This window comes from Hetaerina americana, unplaced genomic scaffold (genome assembly GCF_022747635.1).
Source record: "Hetaerina americana unplaced genomic scaffold, ioHetAmer1.1.p SCAF_11, whole genome shotgun sequence".
Classification (NCBI taxonomy): domain Eukaryota; kingdom Metazoa; phylum Arthropoda; class Insecta; order Odonata; family Calopterygidae; genus Hetaerina; species Hetaerina americana.
This window is the reverse complement of record NW_027286181.1, coordinates 31,921,852-31,944,865: the sequence shown is the minus strand read 5'-3', so window position 1 is coordinate 31,944,865 and position 23,014 is coordinate 31,921,852. Positions and strand designations below refer to the sequence as shown.

General features: G+C 36.0%; 1 protein-coding gene across 3 annotated transcripts in view; it reads left to right on the top strand.

Annotated features, from left to right (window-relative positions):
* Positions 1-23,014, top strand: part of LOC139701008 (zinc finger homeobox protein 4-like) — a 47,970-nt gene that overhangs the window by 18,781 nt on the left and 6,175 nt on the right. Inside the window, exons 4-9 of one of the 3 annotated variants that reach the window (XM_071599565.1) lie at positions 10,099-10,140; positions 10,939-11,420; positions 12,047-12,199; positions 15,886-15,996; positions 17,906-18,302; positions 22,092-22,160. In XM_071599565.1, coding sequence (XP_071455666.1) covers positions 10,099-10,140; positions 10,939-11,420; positions 12,047-12,199; positions 15,886-15,996; positions 17,906-18,302; positions 22,092-22,160 — 1,254 coding nt within the window. The remainder of the gene's footprint in view (positions 1-10,098; positions 10,141-10,938; positions 11,421-12,046; positions 12,200-15,885; positions 15,997-17,905; positions 18,303-22,091; positions 22,161-23,014) is intronic. The other 2 variants (XM_071599566.1, XM_071599567.1) reach the window with 2 other exon arrangements.

Below are 23,014 nucleotides of genomic sequence, written 5' to 3'. Positions count from 1 at the left end.
TCCCCATTCATTCCATCCAATCTATTTTATACCAACCCCTTCCTGACTTGCCGAGCATTCTTCCCTCTTTGGCAATCAAAGGAGGCAAGGTAAATGGAGAAGAAATCAACATGCTCCGGTTTTGCAGATGATGTCATAGTAGTTGCGGAAATGCAAAAGGACCTGCAAGCGACTGTAAGAGCTATGGATCAAGAACTGGGGGAATATAATTTGAACATCAACAAGAAGAAAACTAAAATCCTTGCACGTGGAAGAAAGACGCTGAATGCAGATATCACCATTCGAGGTGTGCAACTAGAGCAGGTGGAATCTTTCATCTACCTGGGCAGCAGCATAACATGGGATGGAAGAAGTTCGACCGACATCAAGCGAAGAATAGCCTAAGCGAAGAACGCATTCTTGAAGAAGAGGCAATAGCTATGTTCAAAGAACCTAAGGCTGGAAAAAAGGAAGCATATCATGAAACATCCAAGATTTCGTGTGTAGCTTGGCGCTCTATGGTTCCAAGGTTTGGAACATTGGAAAAGAGGACCAGCGAAGAATAGAAGCTTTTGAAACATGGTGCTGGAGGAGAACACCAAATATTAAATGGACAGACAAAGTAAGGAATGAGAAAGTATATAGAAGAGCAAAAGAGGAGAGGACCATATGGAGAACTCAACGTAAAGAAGAAATAGATGGATTGGACACACATTGAGGTACCATGGATTAATTAGGAATATAATAGAAGGAAAAGGAGAAGGGAAGATTCCACAAGGAAGACCAAGAGACATGTACATAGGACAAATTAAGAAGGACGTAAAACAGAGAAGGTATCAGGGATTGAGGGATTTGACATTGAGTAGAGTAGAATGGAGGGCTGCAGTATTCCAATCCTAGTATTGAAATACTGATGATGATGATGATGTGTGCTCAGCATGGAATTTGGTTTTGAGCTTGTCAAGTGATCATTAAAGCTTCTCTTTTCCAATGCTGTTAATTTTATAATGCAATACATTCTTGCAAAAATTATGCATACATATATGTTGATCTGCCGATCGCAGTAGTCCAGGGGGTAGAGCGTTGGACTATTGACTGGAGGGCCTGGATTCGATTCCAGGGCAAAGCTCTCTGGGCACCTGCAGTTCCACCCTAGCTATGTGATTTTTCGGGTACCAGATCTTCTTGGGAAACCATATGTAACTGGTACAGGGAAAGGAGCTGGCCCCCTACCCTGAGGTGTGAATTTCACATGCCATGAGGCTTAGTACTGGCCATAGCCTACCAAACCAACTTTCGGGTTGATTACTGTGTTTGTGGTTTTTTTTATATGTTGATCCACTGCCTTTATATAAACCCTGGCTGAATAAATTAATTTTTAGGAGATGCTGTTTTTACCAATTGCAGCAGTTAGAGCCAAAATTCAATTGAATGTTAATAGATGAAAAGATTTGTCATGATGCTGAATTTTTCTAGATAAGTTATATTATGATGTTAAGTAATGGTTTAATGAGTATACTTGACATTATAATTATTAATTTTCCTTTCTTAACTGGGCCTCAAAACTTGATTCGACCAATGCATCTTTAAGTAATTAAATCAAAATGGTTCAGCTCAAAAATTTTCCCAATAAATAATTATTTGTGCATAATACTTCCTTAATAGGTATAGAATCTCATTTTCTTTATTACGTTTACATTGATGGTCATCTTTACCTATTGCACTTCATTCTGTAGTTTCCTCTGCTAGGATTGTAACCCTTTGGATTGACTGGCTGAGATTTGATCATATGTAAATCTTACCGTTTTACAGTTTCTACCTTACTTTCTATATTTCGTCAACCATTTCCTCCACACATTTGTCGAAATACATTTATAGATGATAATGGGCAAGGCCTGTGTCTTAACCACCACTAATAAATAAATGGCTTTTGGTCCAAAAAATTCTATTAATATATATTCTCATGTTTTGTGGGAAAATTCCTGATGTAATGATCATTTTGTATTATTCAAAATATTTTGCAGAAATGTATTTCAAGATTAATAATTTGGGAAAACAAATAAATGTATATTGAAAAGTATAGGACCCCTGAATGGGCTATGCATTTATTTCATGTTATTTACCTTTATTTTTCAAGATTTACACCTTATCTAATTGGCCCTTATCACTAAATACCCCATAGGCTTTCATTAATGAATCAACCAATTGATGTTTATCACATCACAATCAATTCTTTCATAAAATCAAGTCTCAAGCCTGAGTCCAGAGTGAGAAATAATGTTCCATTTTTAGCAAACAAAGGTGAGAGCAGAATTAAACTTTCCATTACTGAGCACTGCAATCAGATATTAGGTATACTAAACTCTGGGTATTAGTAACTAAATCTCCTATATGATGTATGTTACTAGATGTACGTGTAATTTCAGACTTTTGTTTATATCACATTATTTTCCTTTAATTTATCTTTTTGTTGTCATCTTAGGAGCCCTTATTCAAAGAGAAAAACTGCACACACTTTGATGTGATCAAAAGAAACTAATTTTCAATAGAAAATACCTGCTAAAAAGACGATTTGAAGGAGTTAGATATCCCTGAAAATGTTGCCATTATCTATTCTTACAGTATTAATATAATTTGACCTTGTTAACTTCCTTCTCTATATACTTGGAATTGTGAGATGGGTGATGAAAAGTGCTGCTACATACCTCGCACCAGTTTGGAGTTTTTCTACTCAGAACAAACCAGCCTCAGTGAATAATGTTAATTCTGGGGTTTCTTGGTAAACAGAGTGATCCATATCATAACAGACTAAGAGCCCTGTGTGTCGAGGTACATGCTAATCTCATTCCAGGCCATTATTTACTGCACACATTCTAATTGTGGAATGCTTTCCTAATCTTCTGCAATTAGGGCATTTTTAAGGAATAAAATGGAAGTCATGCATTTAAAATGTAGTTTTGAGTAAGGTTTTCACTGAAAATAGAACAAGTTTTCCATTGTGTGAAAATGATGTGCCAGTTGCCTGCTTAGGTCTTCTCTTGCCTTTAGGGCTGTTGTTGTAAGTCCCTGACTTTTCTCATTTTTGTGATTGCCATAGGTGCCACTATCATTTACTACAAATGATTTTTGTGATATGGGTTATATTGATTGTAAATTAGAGAAAATCTTTTACGATATTAGTGAAAACAATTTAACTGTAGGTTTATTCCTGCTAGCTCAATGAAGGGATGAATTGCAGAAGAAATGTACTCCTTTATGGATAAGTTGGACAAAATCTGAGGTGAAAATGAAATAAATTTAGTTGCCGATTGAATGGGAGATACTGGATGATTGTTTGTATGCATGGTTCATTCAAAACTACTGTTGAGGACTTTATGTCACTGTCCATTTGTAAGATAATAGTGGAGAGTCGTTTTCAAATCTTAAAACTAGGAGGAGGATTGTTTCCTAAAATGGGTTAACTTAATGTTGGTATAGATGCTGTATTACGTATTTGGAGAAATAAATTGTTGTAAGGCAAAAATCATCAGCTGCTGGCTAAGTTAAAGAGTTCTATCCAAGTGAGTCAATCAGATGGGTAAATCTAACGATAGACTCCACTTCCTAGCCCACCGATAACATATTTAAATCTTACCTTCTGAATGGTGTTTGTGAAAACTCAGGTGGTTCAGCTCTCAGGACTCCTGGGAAGTCCTGGTACCACAGTGGTCATCAGTTGCCGTCAGCAAGAGGAAAACTTCAATGAGTGAGAATACATATGTAAACACATTTGTGAAGAGCAACTATGCAACTGCCACTAGTTTTTGCTGTTTTATTGAAAGTTATCTACCAAATATTTGTACTAGAAACCAGCTGAAAACAAGTTTGAAATTCAGCAAAGAATATATCCCGCTCTTGTTTTGTTTACATAAAAATGGGAGTTCATAGCCTATCACCTGTGGTGATCAGGAAATGCAATTATCTGTGATGTTTCATAGTGGTTAATTGAAAACATCATATTAAACCGCCAAACATAGGGAAATCATTCCTCTGTCCTCTTGACTGTGCTCTGGGACTTCTAAAGTTGCTTAGACTTGGCTTGGAATGTTGTAACATTTCATGTTATTAAATCCAAAATTGTATTTTTACTACAATCAAAAGAGGAGATGAAATTGTGAAAGATTCTAGGGCAAAAAAAGTGAAAAAAGTTCATTACCATGAGGTCTTTATGCATTAGGAATTATTCACAAGGACCAGGAACATATGAAAATTGGGATAAAGGATCATTGTGTTGATATTAATAAAGAAGAATTGCTGCAGAAGAAAAAATTTCTCAAAGCATCAACAGTGAAAAAATGATGGAAAACTAGATAAAACAGAGCTCAGTGACAGTGACATCAGAAAACTTAACTGACTAAAGATTCTGATAGGGTGATAAGAAGAATTGCAGGAAGTTAATGCATTTAAATTATGCAATTAGGTTAATTTAAAAATATAATCTGCAAAACAATACTCTCATAAAAATAGCAAAAGATGGTTGACTTTTTTATGATGTTATTGAGTTATTTTTAAAGTATAACTAAATGTTTAGTTAGTCCCTGCTCATCTTTTGTGTTAATGTGTAAATTTCAAACCTGTTATCTGTGCATTAAATTTTGGTATTAAAGAAATGTTTCATAGGTCATTTCTGTCTGGTATCTGTGGTGGCAAAATGATGCCATAGCCTTCTCTTCAGAAGGTTGTAGGCTTTGAGCCCCACCCTGCTGGGTTGTTTTGCTCCCGAGGCCTGAATGTTCATCCTTGATATTATATGCCTAACTTACTAAGATATTAAAAATTGGTGTTATCTGTGAGTAATAAATTATTAGTATGTTTTTAAGTTTCTCAATACTTATGCAATCAGTATTAAACCTTGTAACATTCAGGCCAATGAAGAGTTCTGTGCTCTACAATGTTATTTATTTTTATAAAATAATGCATGCACAGTTTTTTTATGATTAATGAGTAGCAGTAATGAATTGTTCTTATTTTAAAGAGACTTAAAGAATTGGAATTTGAATTCCGTATATTGATTGTTGCATGGTTGTTTTATTACATAGATCAAAGACTTTCCCCATGAACAGAATTATTGCTTGGGAGTAGTGCATGTCATAATGGGAAGTAAGTCTTTTTAGTTGATTAGATTAATGTCCTCAAATAAAGAAACTGCAAGGTCTAATGAAGACAACCATGGCCCTGAAGACCCTTAAAGAAACCCTCAATTAAACATACGATATCCGCCTTAGAATGCGAATAATTGTTTGATGTTGTGTGAACAACTTCATGCACCATCATCTGGAACGATGAAAATAATATGGCATTCTAAAAATTTAGTTTATAAATTCATTAAAACAGCTATTTAAATGCTAATATTAGCAGAAGGTTCTCCCATCAGTTTCTGTAGGATTTAACAACAGTAAATGCTGGTTTTCTTAAGTGTTCCCAAGGCTTCTGTGTTGCTATTATATTTACATGAGGAGAGGAATTGCACCTTAACTTTATTTGGAACATTTTCTTTGCATTAAAATATAAAGAGGAAATCTACCCATAATTTGAAAATTTTGGGAAAGCTATCTCTTTCTTTCTGGCTATGGTATTTATCATCTAGTTATCTCTGAAAGGTCACCCTGAAAGTTCATAGGTACTTAAAGTAAAAAAATCATCATCTGATACTTAAGCATCAGCTCATAGGGGAGTGATCACTGCTCTATTGTTTCAATGCTAGTTCCTGGTTTGGGAAATTTTAGGTGCCAGAATCCAAATCTCAAACTAAAGGTTTGACAGGCTAGTAATTGAAATAATGCTTACAGTAATGGAACAAATCATGTAAAATATAAAAGTGAATCATACTTAGAGCAATAATCCGAGGTGTTTCTCAATACCCAAGTATGAGTACCAGTTACCGTTAAATCTGTAATTGTGGAGCTCATATAACACAAAGACTCTAGAAGTAAGCAAAACTTGTTTTCAGTTGCATGAATTTATGTGTTAAGTTGAGAAAATAGTCCAGCACTAAATTGCGTTGGCAGGCCAGACAAATCTGGTAATCTAACAGAGATAATCCAACTGCTCTAGAACTTCTTTCCATTGATATGCAAACTTTCCATTAATTCCTTTTACTAATTGCCCATAATATGTAAAATTAAAGGAACACTAAAAGCTTTAGCAGCCTTTTTTACCCTCCTTTGTCTTGCTAATGTTCTCAAGTACTTTGCCCTATTCCTAAGTAGCTAATGCTAATTTAGATATCACTGGCAGTGGTTTGCCATGTAATACATATATACTTTGGATGACTACTGATAAGAAACCTGGGAAGGTCATAGAGTATATAGGAATGTCATTATCAGGGAAATCTTTACTTTGGACATGGAAGCCATAACTTTCAGTTTATTCCGTACCTTTAGTGAGAACTATATGACACGCACCTGAATGATTAAATTAAAAATCACCAAGTGAACAGTGGCAGTTTTGCTGAAAAATGACTGTTTAGTTTAAAACAGTAAAAGTTCTTGGATAGATAGTTTAAACAACAATAGCTGTATTTGAGCTGACTTAATTAAAATCCACGTGAATATGACAGTTTAGCTTATACACAGTTTCTGCCATAGCTTCTTCTGTTTCTCACCTCTTATTTGTTCGTTATCTCCATAATGACAATACTTCTGCAGAGAAATTCATTGCAAAATTAAATTTCCTATATCAGCATACCTTTTTGACAGAATTATACTCCATGAAAACATTTTAAACTAAGTACTATTTTATTTTTAGTATAAAATTTTCGGGGATTTCCTTGGAGTATAGGTATATTAGCTGTTAAATGATAGTCACATAATATATTTGGGTGAAATAAATTAATGAATTCTATTGTTAATCAATGAAAACCTTTTTTCCTCATTCCAAAGCAGATTTTTACATAATGGTGTCTGTATGTGGGGGAGATAGATTAATGATTTAATATACAAATAAGAGGCGAGATGCAGCAGAGACTATGACACAAACTGTGGATGTGTTAAAACTAAAATACCATCTTGTCTATGCTATTGTTAACTCTGAATTAAGGATGGTTTACTAGAATATTGATGAGAGCTGAAGATTTGCCACTCTGATTAGCATGAATGAGATCACACTGCCACTATTCATATTTCGTTATAAGGAATGAGCTTAGATTAGATGGAGCTGAGATAAAAGAGGCTTTTGAGATTTGGTTATGGAGAAGATTTGAGAAATTAATTTGGGCAGAAAGAAGGATAATGCATTTTTTAAATATGGTGGTTGAAAAGAGTAAAGCTGAAAAAGTGGTGGGGGAAATATTAAGAGTTATTGTTAATTAGGTGTTGAAGGCTATGATAATAAAAGGGAAAATTTTAGTTTAGCAGGGAAGAGCAAGGATGAGGACAGGCTTTTTAGATGGCATGGAGGTAGATAGAACTGAAAAAGGAAATAATGAAGAGCAAATGAGAGGAAAATCATGCAATATGTAGATTACCTTTGATTGATTGTGAGGAGTGGTGTTAATGGAACGTTTCAGACTCCCCCTTTGCACTATCTACTGGCAGGTCTGCCATATCAAACAAGCACACGTGAACTGGAGTGGTAATTTTTATTACAATTTCCCCAGCATCAGTTATTAGAGTTATACCATAACAAAAAATTATTTCCCCTTGGAACAGTTGCATTAAAAAAATGAAGCAATGTAATGATGTATTCACACATCTACATTATATGCTGATGTCCCTGTTTATTCAAAGTAAAACATTGTAAGGCATGCTACAAGTGAGAATGTTCAGATTTAGTGATGTGCCCTTAATATATATACCATTTTTATAAATTGATAATTTTAACAAAATAAGTAGACAATGTGTACTAAATGCTCTCATTCTATGAGTGCAATGCTTTATCGTGTCTGAAAGATTATTGACTAAGGCAATATACAAAATTATAACATGCTACTTGAAAAGTGGCATTACATTATTTAAGGAATTAGCTTGTTTTTATTCATTTTAATTCCAAAACCAAGTATGTTATTAAATGAGTATTGGGATATTTTGAATTGTCTTTAAGAAACCATGTCTAAGAGTATGAATGTAGTACAAGATTGAACTGACCACAGTATTCCGAAATTCTGTCAGGATTGGGCTCTCAAATACCCCATGGACAGAGTGATTATTATCTGAGATTTTAATGTTTTGTCATATTGGAAGGTAAAACTGTAGTGGTTGCAAATGACTTCTGGAGTCTACTCTTGTAGTTATACAATATGCACTGTGTATTTTTGTCCGATGAACTGATTATTAGAAGTTATGAAACTAACTTTTACAACCATATTTGGTTGCAGTAAAATTGAAATTCTTATAGTTGAAATTGAAATAATTTACTATCACTTCTGCCAAAACTAAATAGTTTTAAAGAGGGATAACTGCTTGTCAGAAGTAATTGTTGTGAGAAGTTTTGCAATATATTATTTTTATAGTTATCACCTTCAATTCAAATTTCATGCAGCTCCCTTCAGGTAATTCATTCTGTTTAACATCTGTAATTGAAGAAACCACTTTTTGTGTTGCCACTTTTAATGCATGTATAATGAAATAGCATAGCTTGAAATAGCTCCTTTGCAAAGTGCCTTGTTGTGATGTTGGCTTAGTTTTATGCTTAGTATTTTCTAATTGATATTTTAAGTCTATAACAGAAACTCTACCGTAATAATTATGAGTAGAATGCCTAAAGGTCATTTTGAAACCCAAAATTCTGACCATCTTGGAATTTGTGATTTCGTTGACTTTGAATAATTCCCCTTACAAAAGAGAGATGAGAGAAAAGCGATTTTATCTTTGAATCCATATTACTTTCATAGTTTTTCAAGGTTAGTTTGATGCGTGAGTGTAGAGTTATCCTTTTTTAATCCATTGAGAACATGCATATGTGAGCATTTCCTTTCCCTGTGTCACATCCACTTTTTATTCTAGAAAGCTGGAATTAAATTCTACAAAAATCGATGCTAAGAATATCAAACTTGCTGCAGGTGAGCTGAGTGTGTCCAAAGGCATCACCAGGATTTGAATCCAAGATTCTGATATTGGCAGCTGAGGGCTTATTAGCTCATGCAGCAGCAATGATATGTTTATGATTTTGTAAATTTCTTATTTTTTTGTTATTTGGTGCAATTAGTCTTGATTTACAGCATTTGGGTGCTCATAAAGTGGTATCAACAAGCCAGTATTGTTCTAATTTGCAGTCTTCAAACAAAAGTGACTTGAATTTCCATCCATACAACAGATAAAACTATAATTTTGTGTTTCTAATAAGTATTGAGTTATAAATTGATGCCTACTTGATTGGCATGCAATGAAAATTCACTCTTTCCATGATTTATAACTGTTTGAATCCTCTTTTCAGCTTTCATTCTCATATTCATGGAAGAAATTGTGTCTCCACATAGTGAAATTCTTCATCTGGAATCTTAACCTTTTTCACCATTTCATTTTCTACCTCTTTTTTGGTGAAGGTGACAGTATTAGGCATTACTGTGTGGACTTCCATCATGAACTTGATAAAAGAAACAATTCCTCCGAATGGTTTTTATTGATGCGCAATAAAATTTTCATCATTAAAAACCATTCTGTGGCATTATTGTTTCTTTAACAATAGCTGCATGGAGGAAGTGTCTTTTTGCTTCATTTTGGCTTTTGTTAATAGCATTAAAGACTTTGTAACCATTTCTGTGAGGGCTCAATCACCGGCTAAATAATTACAGCAGTGCCTCCATTTCCACTGTAGAACATTCCTTGAAGTACTTCTAGTCACATGAAATGCTGGATAATACTATTTATGTTATATGGAGTTTGTGGTATACAGATGTGCAGTGCATTTAGTTGATTAATTGCAGAAAGGGAGACATTATTACCATAAAAGGAATATTGATAATGTATTTTTATTTTTACTGTACTTTTGGTTTCTCTTTATCCTTCCCATTCATAACAACAGTGCATTTGTGCTGTCAAATTCCATTGTTACGTTGTACATTGGCATGCAACTAATAACCCGTTTATTTCTTTAATTTTATGAATTCCTTTTTGGGTCACCATAAACCAATGATAATTGTAGCCATGGATACTGAATCAGTGGACCCTGGGGCATGACTGCAATGTAGGTATTGCATTTGGTCAGTCTCTATCTTATTTGTCACTGATCAGTTATACTTATTTATCATGTCATGAGCCATTGACTGCATTTTAGAAGAGTACCAATGACACCCTCCCTGGCTTGTTTCTTTTCATTTTTTAACGCCTTAACTGATATCCATGCTAATGGATGCCTAAGGACTACCCTTAAAATGTACAAGGTTTTTGAGGGGAGGGAAAGTGCATCATTTCATAGCTTCCTTATTGGGGGAATCTAGGAGTAAGCTCAAGTAAGATTAGCAATTGCATTATGTCAATCATTTTCATGAAAGATTTTGAACCATCCATGATAACCAAAGAACATAATTGCCCAAATGCTCACTAATAAAACTCACCTTGGAATTATTTAAGCATTTACCAACATGCGAAAAGAGTTTACGGATGTTGGTTTCATTTCACTGTGTTCACTGTATTCTAAAACCTACAAAATAAAAACTAGTTGTAAGTCATGGTAGGGTACTTTTTCCTGGTACAAACATGTGATAGAGATGTGATCATTAGATAAATCTGGTGAAAAATACTTTGGTCAAACGTAACGTACCCACTTATTTGAAATAATAGGTCCCCTATTTGGTGTATCACTGATAGTGCTGATAATTAAATAAGATAGATGGGAGGGAGGGGTTCATATCTTATGAATACTTGCATGGGTGGGTTAAAAAAAAGAGGTAAAAATAGCCTTATGAAATTTTAGGAACGCCCCTTTTTTTACCCCCATATAATTTTTTTCCTGCAAAGCTGAATTACTAACTAAAGGGAGTAGTCTCTGGCCTCTGTGCCTCCACCCCCCCCAGGAACCCCTCTGAGCTCCGTGCAGCAGCAGCTATCGCAGAGCCAGTCGCAGCCTCCACCACCACCTCCTCCACCTCCATCGCAGCCACCTCCGCCACCCCCACCTCAGCCATCATCCCAGTCACAGCAAAATCAACAGCAAAAGCAGCAACAAAACCAAGGCCAGTCTCAGAATCAAAGTTTGCAGACGATAATATTGGATGATTCAGGAATGGAGGAGTTCACAAAGTCAAAGAACAGTAAGAGGAGGCCAATGTCCCAGAGTTATCCCTCTAGACCATGGAACAAGGAAGCAGCTGAAAAGGCTCTCTCGGTAGAGAATGAATACCTCAAAGGACTAAGGAGTCAAAGCCTTATAATTAGATTTCCTGACCCAGAGCTGTCAAAAGAGATAGTGAAGAAGTTCCATCCAGGCATAGAAAATGTTCATTTCCAAGTACCTAGCGGTCCCAGGTGAGTACCATAGCTGAAGTCTTTGGTGAATAAATTATCTAAATCCATTCTTAGTGGACTTTATATTTGTGTATGATTGTGCAGAGAAAACATTGGCCATCATTTTTTCCATTACTCCCAATGAAATTATGTATGCTTTACATGATATCTTTGATAACCAGCCTGGCATGGGTAATAATTTCATGGATAGTTTAAATAAAATTATATTTACGAATCTTTTGAATTATGTGCTCTTCAGGAACCATCCTGAGACCCATCAGATTGCTGCAAGCCCATTGGTAGTGATTGTACATACAAATAAATCCTGTTAATAATAGGTGACAGCTGATCATAGAAAATGAGTGATAGTGGCTAAAGGGATTCAGAAAGCAAGAACTTTATTAAAAACTTGGAAGCCTTAGAGGCTGTTTAATATCTTGAGAACAATTGTTAGAGCATTTAAATGAATTGGAATTGTTTTTCATTCTCTTAAATCGTAAGATCATATATCCAGAAAATATTTTAAGGAAAAAATCAGTAAAGGTTTCTTATTTATCCCTGATAGTTAGTGACATAAAATTGAATTGTAAATAATTTTTTTCAAGGCTGCATAATCATAAATTAGTGCCTTTTTCTCCTCTTTTCAGGTTTTGCTTTGTTCAGTTAGCTGAGGGCATAAGTCCAGATGATGTTATTAAGGATCTCCAAGACATTCAATTTGGCGCTGGGACTTTAAAAGTAGAGAAGAAAATCACAAAGGAAGAAGATAACCTTTCAGCGGAGGCTATAGATCCATACACGTGAGCATTCGAATTTTTTCAAAAAGGGTATGCTTTGCAGAAATTTCAACATGGGAGGCAAAGAAGAAGTTTAACTTGGGGGAAAATGCAACTTACTCCTTTTAGAGGCAAAAAAAAATCCATGTCATGAGTAACTTAAGGCTTTTAGAAAATAATTTTTACTGTAAAATGTTCATTTGCTGATCTATTAATGTTATATTACATAGGTAGGAAATGTACAAGCCCTTAGAGAAAACTTCAGAAATTGAACCAAAGATAAATGATATTATTTTTAATTTCTTGAGATTGAACTTACTGCATACCCTAACAACATTAGTAAATTCTCATGCTTACTTTGAATACCCATGGCATATGTTTGTCAGAGGATGTGTTGCAGATCCAAGTCTTCAGGACTCAACTCCCCATCCCCATCGGCCCTATTCCTGAGACAGCAGTTTTGCCGGCATTGCAGTTGGCTTCCTCAGGTCAGAAGTGCTTGATGCAAGTTTTTGCCTGTCTTATATACCTCTTTTGTCAGCTCAGGTGCGCTCTGATTAGCCAATTGAGTACCTGTTTGCTTTATTGTTCTCTGATTCAATTAGAGCTAATGAGATCAAGCCTGAGCAGAGGAGAGGGGTACATAAGGTAAAATGGGAAAAAGCCAGCATCAAGCACTTCTAACCTGAATATGCCAACAAAACTGTTGTCTAAGCAATATGAAGGGAAGCAGGATGGTACGGTTGATTTACTGGCCTCCCACCCAAAAGGCCTGGGTTTGAATCCTGGAGGAGGCATCTTTTTCAGTGGTATCCCAATCCCTACTTGAAGTGCTTTACAAAGAGTACTTCAAGTGAGTATGTCTTCTGCCAGATGGGATGTTGAAGCTGTGGACCCCTTGGTGCCTTTCATTGAGAGTAGCCTGATGCCGACGCCGGGTTGCTCTCAACCCTTCTTCCTTTCCCATCCATCCCTAATGGTCCAAATGACCTCACCTATTGGTCACCTCCCCTAAGGCTACTACTACTAGCAATATACTACCGACACGGGGTAGAGTCTGGAAGACTTGGATCTTCAATAGCTGTTCACCATGGGAGCCTCCACAAGGAATACAAGATATTTCTCTAATTTTTTTACACAGGCACTATCTATTACTTGCCCGCCCAGACAGAGCTACTTGCCCACCCAGCATTAGATACCCTGGGCCAATCTGTACCCTCTACTTTATGAATCTTGTAATTTAACTTTAAATTTTGTAAACTAAAAATGTTCATATCCAAATTTTAAATATGCTAAATGTGTAATTATATATTTTCAATAATTATTTAAAAATAGAGAATTGGAGAATTTCCCCTGAATACTTGATTTTAGGTAATTATTTAAATTTATATACATTACAACTTTCCTCATAGTAGGTCATGTAATCTCATATACCTATCATTGATTCAAAGTTAAAATAGCCTCATAAGAATTTTTTCCACTACTGTTTAATATAGAACCATATTTATTATTTATGACAAGAGTTTGCGAGTCATTTATTATAGAAAAATATTTGAATTGAATGTTGGGGATTATATTTATATTCTAGGTTTAGATTTTTGTTCAGTCAAAACCTTTACATGAGCCTCAATTTGTTAGTTGATCTTCAAGTGCTTCATTGATATTTTTTTAGTATTCAATGCATGTTTGTTTAATTACACTCACAGGATCTGTCCCAAAAATAAGTAGAATGATTTTTGCTCGTTGACACGAACAGCTGGAGTAAGGTAATTTTTGGTGAGAAAGATCGATAAGGGAAGTCTTTAAAAAGCAATGCTTCTTGCATCATGTGTCTGTGGGTTGTTACAGTGTGTGAATCACTGCTAGACTGGACCCCTGTTCAAGGTTTGCATCGTGAATTCACAATACTGCATTCCATGGAGCATCAATATGAGATAAAATTTTGAGTCAAGCTCAAAGACCACTAGCATAGGGTTGTATCAAGGGTTCGGAGTGTTCAGGGATTGTAGACAATGACAATTGTTTAGGATTGTCCTGACGAATGGTTTTCCATGGGCACAAGATGTTCTGGGAGGGTAGAGAAGAGGTTGACGACGAGGAATGTCCTGGATGGCCATCGACAACACAGTATGATGAAAATGTGAGACAATGCTCTAAGCGACCTACAGCCCCAATTTAGGACTGTCATACTTTTTTATTCCTAAGAATAAAAAAGGAAGATCTGGTGCTTTCCCGGCATATTAGTTGGGTGCATTCTTCTTGGGTCTTCCACCGGGTCAGTGGCTCAGCTCCGATGCGACCAAAGTGTTTCTTCAGATACGTGGACGACACGTTTATAATTTGGCCCCATGGACTTAACACCTTGAACGCCTTCCTAGAGCATATGAACGACCAGCATCCGAACATCCGCTTCACCATGGAGATAGAGAGAAACCATTGCCTCCCGTTCCTTGACATATTAATCCACCGAAAAAGAGACGGAAGGCTGGGGCATAGCGTTTATCGCAAACCCACCCTCACTGATCTCTATCTCAACGGTAACAGCCACCACCATCCTGCTCAGCGCGATGCCGTCTTGTCTTCGCTGATCCACAGGGCTAAGGCGGTAGCCGACAAGGAGAGCTTACCGGCTGAAATCAAGCATCTTAAGAAGATGTTCCTTCAGAACGGATGCGGTGAGCGGCAAATCCTCCTGGCCCTCAGAAGGGCCGAAGAGGAAGGCAGAAGACATATGTCTCCACCGTCTCTGGAAAATATCCAGAATACTCAGGAGATTCAACATCGCCACTATTCACGTACCACCAGCCAAAATAAGGCACCAGCTGGTCAACGTGAAGGACCCGATCGGCCTCAAGACTCCTGGGGTTTACCAAATTCTGTGTGAGTGCGGCGAGGTCTATGTTGGAGAAACAGGCCGCACGATTGAAACCCACCTGAAGGAGCATAAAAGACACCTGAGACTGGCACAGCTGGAAAAATGGGCTATCGCCGAACACAGCGTCAGCCAAGACCACGCCATCAACTGGGACGAGGCAAAATTACTTTGCCGCGGGCGTGGCTACTGGGATCGTCTGGCAAAGGAGGCCATCGAGATCCGCCTTCAAAAGAAAAATTTCAATAGGGATTCAGGTTTTCATTTGAGCAATACCTGGAAACCTATTCTGAAATACATCAGGGAAACGAGGCAGAACGCTCGGCCAATCACGAGGCACCCTGACAATGGTGGGTCTGGGGACCAATCAGATGACACCTGAGCCGTGAAGGCGGGTATATATATTGGACACTTTTTGGCGGAACGGCAATCAGCCCTGATGACGATGACCGAGTCGGGAATCGAAACGTCGGCAGCTATGGAGCCATTGACCCGGTGGAAGACCCGAGAAGAATTCACCCAATAAAAAAGGAGCTTGGAAGGTAGCCATTTTGAAACTCTGGATAACATCAGATGCCATGATGAGTTGTCTGAACGAGGTTCCCATCAATGTCTTCCAGAAAGCATACCGTGACTGGCATCAATGTTTTGATGTGCAAGGGTGCTATTGTGAAGAATTTCAGTAATGTGTACTTTGATCTGCAATACTTTTTCCCACAGATTTATTATACTTATTTTTGGGACAGACCTTGTATTCTAAAAAAATGTTGCATAATCTTTGTTTTCATCAAGAGGTAACTGTGACACTTTGGTTGTTTATGTTATTGTATTCTTTCAGGTTATATATCGGTAACCTACCATCCAATGTCAACATTCAAACTGTGAAGGACAAGTTTTCTACAGCCTCTAGAATTGATATTGGGTTCGCACAGAGAATGAAGTTCACACGGTAATAATCATATATAGTCAATTTTGCAATTACAATTTTATTATTTATTTACCTTTGTTACCTTATGACTATGCTGAGCCTATTTCACATGAGCTTTCAACATGTGATAATTGTATTGCTTTTCTAAAAAAATTTGCATTCCTTGCAAAGTAAGTACTAGCTGAAGTCAATGTGTTTTGACTCTAATGCAGTTTTTTGAAGGCAACTAAAAGCTGAAATGATAAGCTACCTTGAAAGATAACTTTCTAAAATTTAATGTTATTAAAATACAAGGGGATGGGGATAGGCCAGAGGTAGCGTGTGTACCTGGGAAGCTGAAGGTTGCTGGTTTGAGTCCCGTGACCGGTAGAAATGTTTTGGCTTAGAAAAAATTTTAAAGTGGTTATTTGGAACGAGGCAAGGAGAAAAATAGACCCCTAAACCCATGGTGAAAGGCAGCAGTTTCACCATTAGGCACTGGTGGCGCAGACCGAGTGGGTCGGCCCAGCATCAGCTGCCACAGCTGCGGGTGAGAGTGAAATGCACAGTATTGGCCACAGTACTGCAATGTGGAAGGCTACGGGAAACCACCACATTATTCTCCCTAGAATATGCAGCCTTGTCTTACATTCAAATACAGTAGAATGGAAAAGATATGTGCTGCTGTAACGAATCGTAGGATTGAAATACTAAAAAAAAAAGTATGACAAAATAATATAAGCGTTACATTTTTTATGTTTATAAATGAACGAATACTTTTGACGTAATAGTTTCATTGTTGAGCATTTGCATAAATTGTTCTTTTGTAATCATGGATAATTAAAAATCTCTCTTCATAAACAGTGACTGAAGTAATGTAAGAAATAACATCCCTCCCATCTATGTGAGCAATACTCATTCATTATTACTCTTTTTTAAATTAAAAATGCCTATATTCCGGCTATAATTTCAATGCTGATTGCAGCAAACAATAATAGAACCTCCAATTTTGTTAGTTTTCATGGGCACATCAGATGTTTTACAATGAGTAATAATAAGTTATTACTGTCAGGGTGATGCAAATATTCTCTCTGTATCTGGAGAGGAACTGCTTAAAATATTGGGAAATAGTTAGGTAGAATGCCACTAGCTGCAATCAGACTTGTTAGGCAGCATATACCCACAGCTCTGGTTGATGATTGCTTCACAGGCGTCCTTGGCTGCCAGATTGCTCTAGTCTGTAGATCCGCATTGTCCCCAAGGGCTCCATTTGAAAGCAGTTTGTACGTGTCACTGTAGTCATGTATATATTTGGAAGGCTTTATTCTGTATTTGCTTTTAATGGCCGTCATCGAGTATTCTTCAATGTTTATCACTATGCTGTATGTATCATAGTGATCCCAAATATTGGTGGTCTGTTTTTTCAGGGTAATTGTTTTTCCAACTAGTCGAGGCATATTAAAGATATTGTAAAAGCACTGTGTCACACTGATAATCCTTTGGATCTTGGTTTATTGGTAGCATGATCCTACTTCCAGGGTTGGGGGATTAGTTCTAATCAAATCTAAACAAAATCATATTTTTTTATCTAATTGTTGAAGCAGCCATTTTCATTCGGAAGTTTGATACAGTTTTTACCTACTGTTTTATTTACATATTGAGAAATATGGTCCATCTTTCATGTGTGTACTTTTATCAAGGTAGACTGTTAGAAAGGAGAAATTTCATCATTGTAGAATTCATGTGTAAATAAAATCAGTTCTACTTTTTATTGTTTTTGAAATATGCGAAAGAAAAATAGCACCCTACTTTTAAGGTGTACCGTTGGTCTGTTAGTTGTTGTTGGTCTTATTTTAGAAAATCAACAAGTTAATTATTCTGTCATGCACATTCTATATTTTGAAGCAGCTGTTGCTATTCTCCACTAAAATCTCATCATTTAACTCTCCAGGTATGCCTTTGTAAGGTATAATGCTGTGGAGACTGCCATTGAAGCTTTCCGCTCAACACACAACTTAGTACTTGACTCGAGAAGTATCATCGTAAGGTTTAGAAGGCAGAGGGGTCCGGCATCTGGTCCATCTGGGGGATCTAATGCGCTACCCGAAGGATCTCCGGTTTCCATTGGCACAGCCAGTACACCATCACCAGCATCCACACCAACACCAACCTCCAATGCTTCACCTGCCCTATCTTCCACATCCACTTCTGCAGCCATCAACTCAAAATCTACATCCTCTCAAAATCGCGCTTCAACAACAGATCCTCCAAAAACACCACCTTTGGCTGTACCAAGCCCTACAACCAAGGGTCAGTCATCACCATCTGTAATCTCGAAAACGCTCAAAGTAAGTAATTTCAAGAGTAAGGCAAATATTATTATTATTATTATTATACAAATAGTGCTGTCCATTTTTCGTCGTGCACAATTTCATAATTTTCTGGTTTGTGTAGCACTGTGCGATGTATGGAATAACTTCTCGTCATACTTTTGGTGAAATAATTCAAGTTCCCTAATGTGCCTCTTCCTTTCGAGGCTTTTATGTGAGAGATAGAAAACTCAAGCTTTGGTGTGAGAGATATATAACTGGAATTTGCTTCATGTAAACCAAAATCAAATTGGAAGAACTACTCGAGGTTATTCTTTTTCACTGCGAAATAATGTCAATTTTCAATTAAATTGAATCATCATGTGCTGCAATCTCTTATAATTTTAATTCTTTATAATCTCTTTCCTATCAAATGTGCAGATTTTGAGCTTAAAGCATTAAATTTCACCTTACCTCACTCTTGAGACAAAATATATATTAAATGATTTTTTATGGACCTTGTTTAATTAAATATGAGCTCTTTTTCGTTTAGTTAGTGCATGCATAATTTTTTTCCGCTTAAGTTCAGTCTTGTGAAAGAAATGTACTAGTTTAAGTTTTAGAAAGAGGATAGAATCTCTGATTGTTGCATGCAACGAGTGGTTACTCGAAAAAATGAGTGTAACTCATTGATGTGAGAATACTGCTTTATTGTAAGAATCATTCCATGTCTGGGATCAGTGGACAGATATTTTTTTTTATATGGAAAGAAAGTGAAAAACATGCTAAGTCTAGCAATGACTGTGATGTCCCAAATTGCTTGTAAAAATGCCTAGTGTCAACTTTATCAAGGAACTAACACTTTGGGTAAGTTGATTTGCCAAAAGTAATGTGATTTCTAGCGAGGCCAACGAAACACAGGGGGCATTTTTAACTGTAAAGGAACAGAGACCTTGAATTTTTAGCTGTTTAAAATACGTATAAAAATATGCACTGTTGTTCATTGATGTCAATCTCATTCTTGATTATTGGTTTCTTTTAATAACAGAAACATCGTCCTACTCTATAACGTAATAGTGGATGAAACTAGGTGTACCATCTAGCTCATAGTTCATGGAAGCCACAAAGTTTGTCTTTTTACGCCCTGTTTTAGTTATGGAAAAAATCCTTAAATGTTAGTGCTGATTCAATCTGAAATATATTAATTCTAGTTACTTTTTCTCCCTGATATCTAACTAGGTCAGGGAGTGAAATTTGGTGGCAAACCAAATTGTGATTGATGTTGTATTTTTCAGTACTCCCAACTTTTTTTACCAGAATGAAAAAGTTGCCCTGACTAAAAAACAATTGAAGTCATGTATCATTTTCGGATTCCAAACGTTTCAATGTATGCAAAAAACAATGATTTTTTTAACTCTTTATAATACTTTTATTAAGAAATTCGCTGTCATGAAGTATCAAGTTTTCATTCTGCTCAGTTTAAAATTGAGTCTCTACCAAGCCAGTATGGTACAACAGGTGGCTAAAATTTGCCTTTAAAAACTTGTCTTCATTACAAATGAAGAAATGATTCACTTGAACTCTTAAAATGAATGCACAAAAAGGAACAAAGCACACAGTAGCAATATTTTGACATTGTTTGGACCCCTTTTGTGAGACAGTTTGGCAATTGTTAGAGTCCTAAATACTGGGACCCCTGCATGTGTTATCAGCTATTGCATACTTTTGTCTGAAGACAATTTTAAACTGAGCATTTCATTTAATGGCTTAACCGCAAGCATCCTAGATACATCATTTTTCATTTGAAGGCCATACACCATGGCACAATTCCCACATGATTCCATATAGTGTGATGTCGCTCATGACAGCATTAAAAGTATAATTTTGTGTTTCATACTTCACAATGCTCTCACGACTATCCCTTATTGACAACCATGGGGAGTCTAATTGTCATGTGAATAGTTGCTGAAGCCCTGTGCAATACGGAGACTTATTGGTGTCAAATGTAGCACAATTAAATGATTACACAAAAGAAATGAAATTAATAGATTTTTATTGAGATAAGTGAAATATATGTTGACAATGGTTTAAAAAAATTGTTTTAAATAACAATGAAATATATTATGTGTGAGCTCTACCCTCACCTATCAAACCAACCTTCGAGTTGATAACTGTGGTTGTGTATCATGTATTGGAATGTAAAAATATTAACTCTCAATCAACAGTTTAAGGTTAAAAATATTCCAGTAAATAATATCCAATTAGTAATAATTCTGTCTGCATTCTGAATAATACTTCAAAAGTCAAGTTTCATTGTGAAGGAATCATCTGACACAGTGCATATAACACAGGAATTTCACATTCAGGCAGTGGTCTGGCATCAGGAATTACATTGTTTCCTGCAGCCGCATAAATACATTAGATGTTGGCATCTACCAATGCCTCCATGCTTATGGAACTGAATCTTTTTTAATTGTAATATAAGGATGGTAAATTCGGTGGAGGAGAGACGGTAACACATTTGCCATCCAGGGCACCTGATCAATTTTGGAATAGCCTCAACTCCTGGAATTGCATGGCAATGCCTTCTGATTCCTCTGCTGATGACAGAATATTTAAGTAATTTTCCCTTGGGGAACTATAAATTGCTTGACATTCTTCCATAGTGGAAATTTTCCCCAGTTACCAAATACCTTAATATAATGGCTAATTCTTTTGCCAGGCGATATGACTTGACACCTCCCTTGGTGATTGTGGGAGTGACGAAAGGCAAAAGCTTCTGGTATTGATTTTCTTTAAGGTGAAGCCATATGCTGAAACCACCGTGGGCAATCAATTTTTTAGTACTAAATAATGGAAATAAACTCTGTCGCAATGAAAATAGATTACTTTCATATTTCATTAAAGCCAGTAAAATCTTCTGTATCTAATTCCTAAAGGATTTTACTATAAAAGTATTGCTTTTCCTTTCGTCTCTTCATCCTTTCTCTGGTCCACTTCTGTCTTTGATTTATATCTTCACAAATTAAATATATTACTTGAAGAATGAAAAGCATTTCTTTAAAATTCAAATATATCACTGCTTATGTAGCAAAGTGACTGTGCAATTAAAAAGTTTGGAGAAAGATTTAACTGATTTCCTTTCCAGTAGTACTTCATGCCAAGCTCACTGAAGAAAATTTGTTTTAAAATATTTTATATAAATTGATTTGTTAAAATAATAATAATTATCATGTAATATATATTTTAATTCTTAAAGTTGTCAGGAAAACACAGTTATCGCTTTTTAAATTTTTCAGCTATCAAAAACATTGTACATTTATTATTTTTATTTATCTGAGGTAATTAATGGTAATACATGCAACAATTAACTCGCTCGTTTGCTCAAATCTCAAAAATCTTGTAAATGTCTTGTTGATGCAAATTTCTCCAAGAAACCGAGAATGAAACTGATGAAGACTTGTGGTTGGCTGTGAATCTAATGACGTACTTCCGTTCAACATAATAAGAACAACATCGAGTCAGCCTAATCAGGAGGAGGTTATCTCATCTTTCATGGGTGGTTCTCAGTGCCTATGACCAAGGTCTCTCTCATCGTGCTCATTGGGTCATGTGCAAATCGCGCTATATTACGTGCCCTTTAGCTTACAATTTCCACCCTTCTGGAAAGCAACTGTTCTGTTAATAAAAGCTGGAATTATGTATTTACCTAAATCTGATGTGCAATTGTACCTATTGCTATATGACGATGACGTTAGTATTTCTTGTTTAAAAATTACGTGAAATGAATGTGTTTGTAATTTGCAGTTGAAATATCATTTCTTTCAGATGGAGGTAGAACCTTTATCATCTCAAAAGGTAAAATCCAAGACAGAATGGGTCAAAGAACTTGTGAAGGTAAATATACCAACTTGGTGATGGTACATGATGGCTTAAGAATATCAAATGAGTTATCTCGTGGCAACACCATTTTAAGATTCCAGCATATTAATCATCTGAATGGAATTGGTTTCTGAATGTAGATATGACACTTTTATTCTGAATCTCTTTAATAATGACATTGAAATCTGGTTCATTAGAAGAGCTTCCCTGTCAATCATTTTTCTTGGTTCGTAGTGTAATTAACAGAAACCTTCTTATATTTGTGCTTGAATTGTATATTTTGGAATTTTTGTACTAACAAAATACTGGAGAATTTACAGTCAGAATATTACTGCATATGAATTGAACAGTTGCTTTTCAGTGGACACTGGGATTGTGAACTAACGTGAAAAATGATGCAACGGAGATTAATTCATTTCCTTCCCAGAATTCCATGTATTGAGCTATGCTATAGGAAGTAGTGGTGTGTAAATTTTTGCACAATTATATCGGGATTTACATATCAGTATTAACTGAGATTTCCTCCACTGCAAGCACATGTCTTCCCATTTAAATTGTAACCATTAGACCAAATAACTGTGCCAATCCATGTCAGTTAACTGCTGTTACTAAACTCTGAAGCCTGAATTATATTAGCGGAAACAATTCCAGTTATGTAAGATTTTTGCAGACAAGAAAACTTTCTATGAAAATGAGCAAATTTAATTTCTATCACAGAAAAGAGACCATATAAAGTACAGGACAAATGACGGGTAAAATAAACAGTTCCAATTATGGGGACATATCTAATTTACTTGCATTTGCCTGTCTAAGGCAGCATTATACAGAATGCATGATACTGCGGTAATCTTCATGTAGGTGCTCTATTT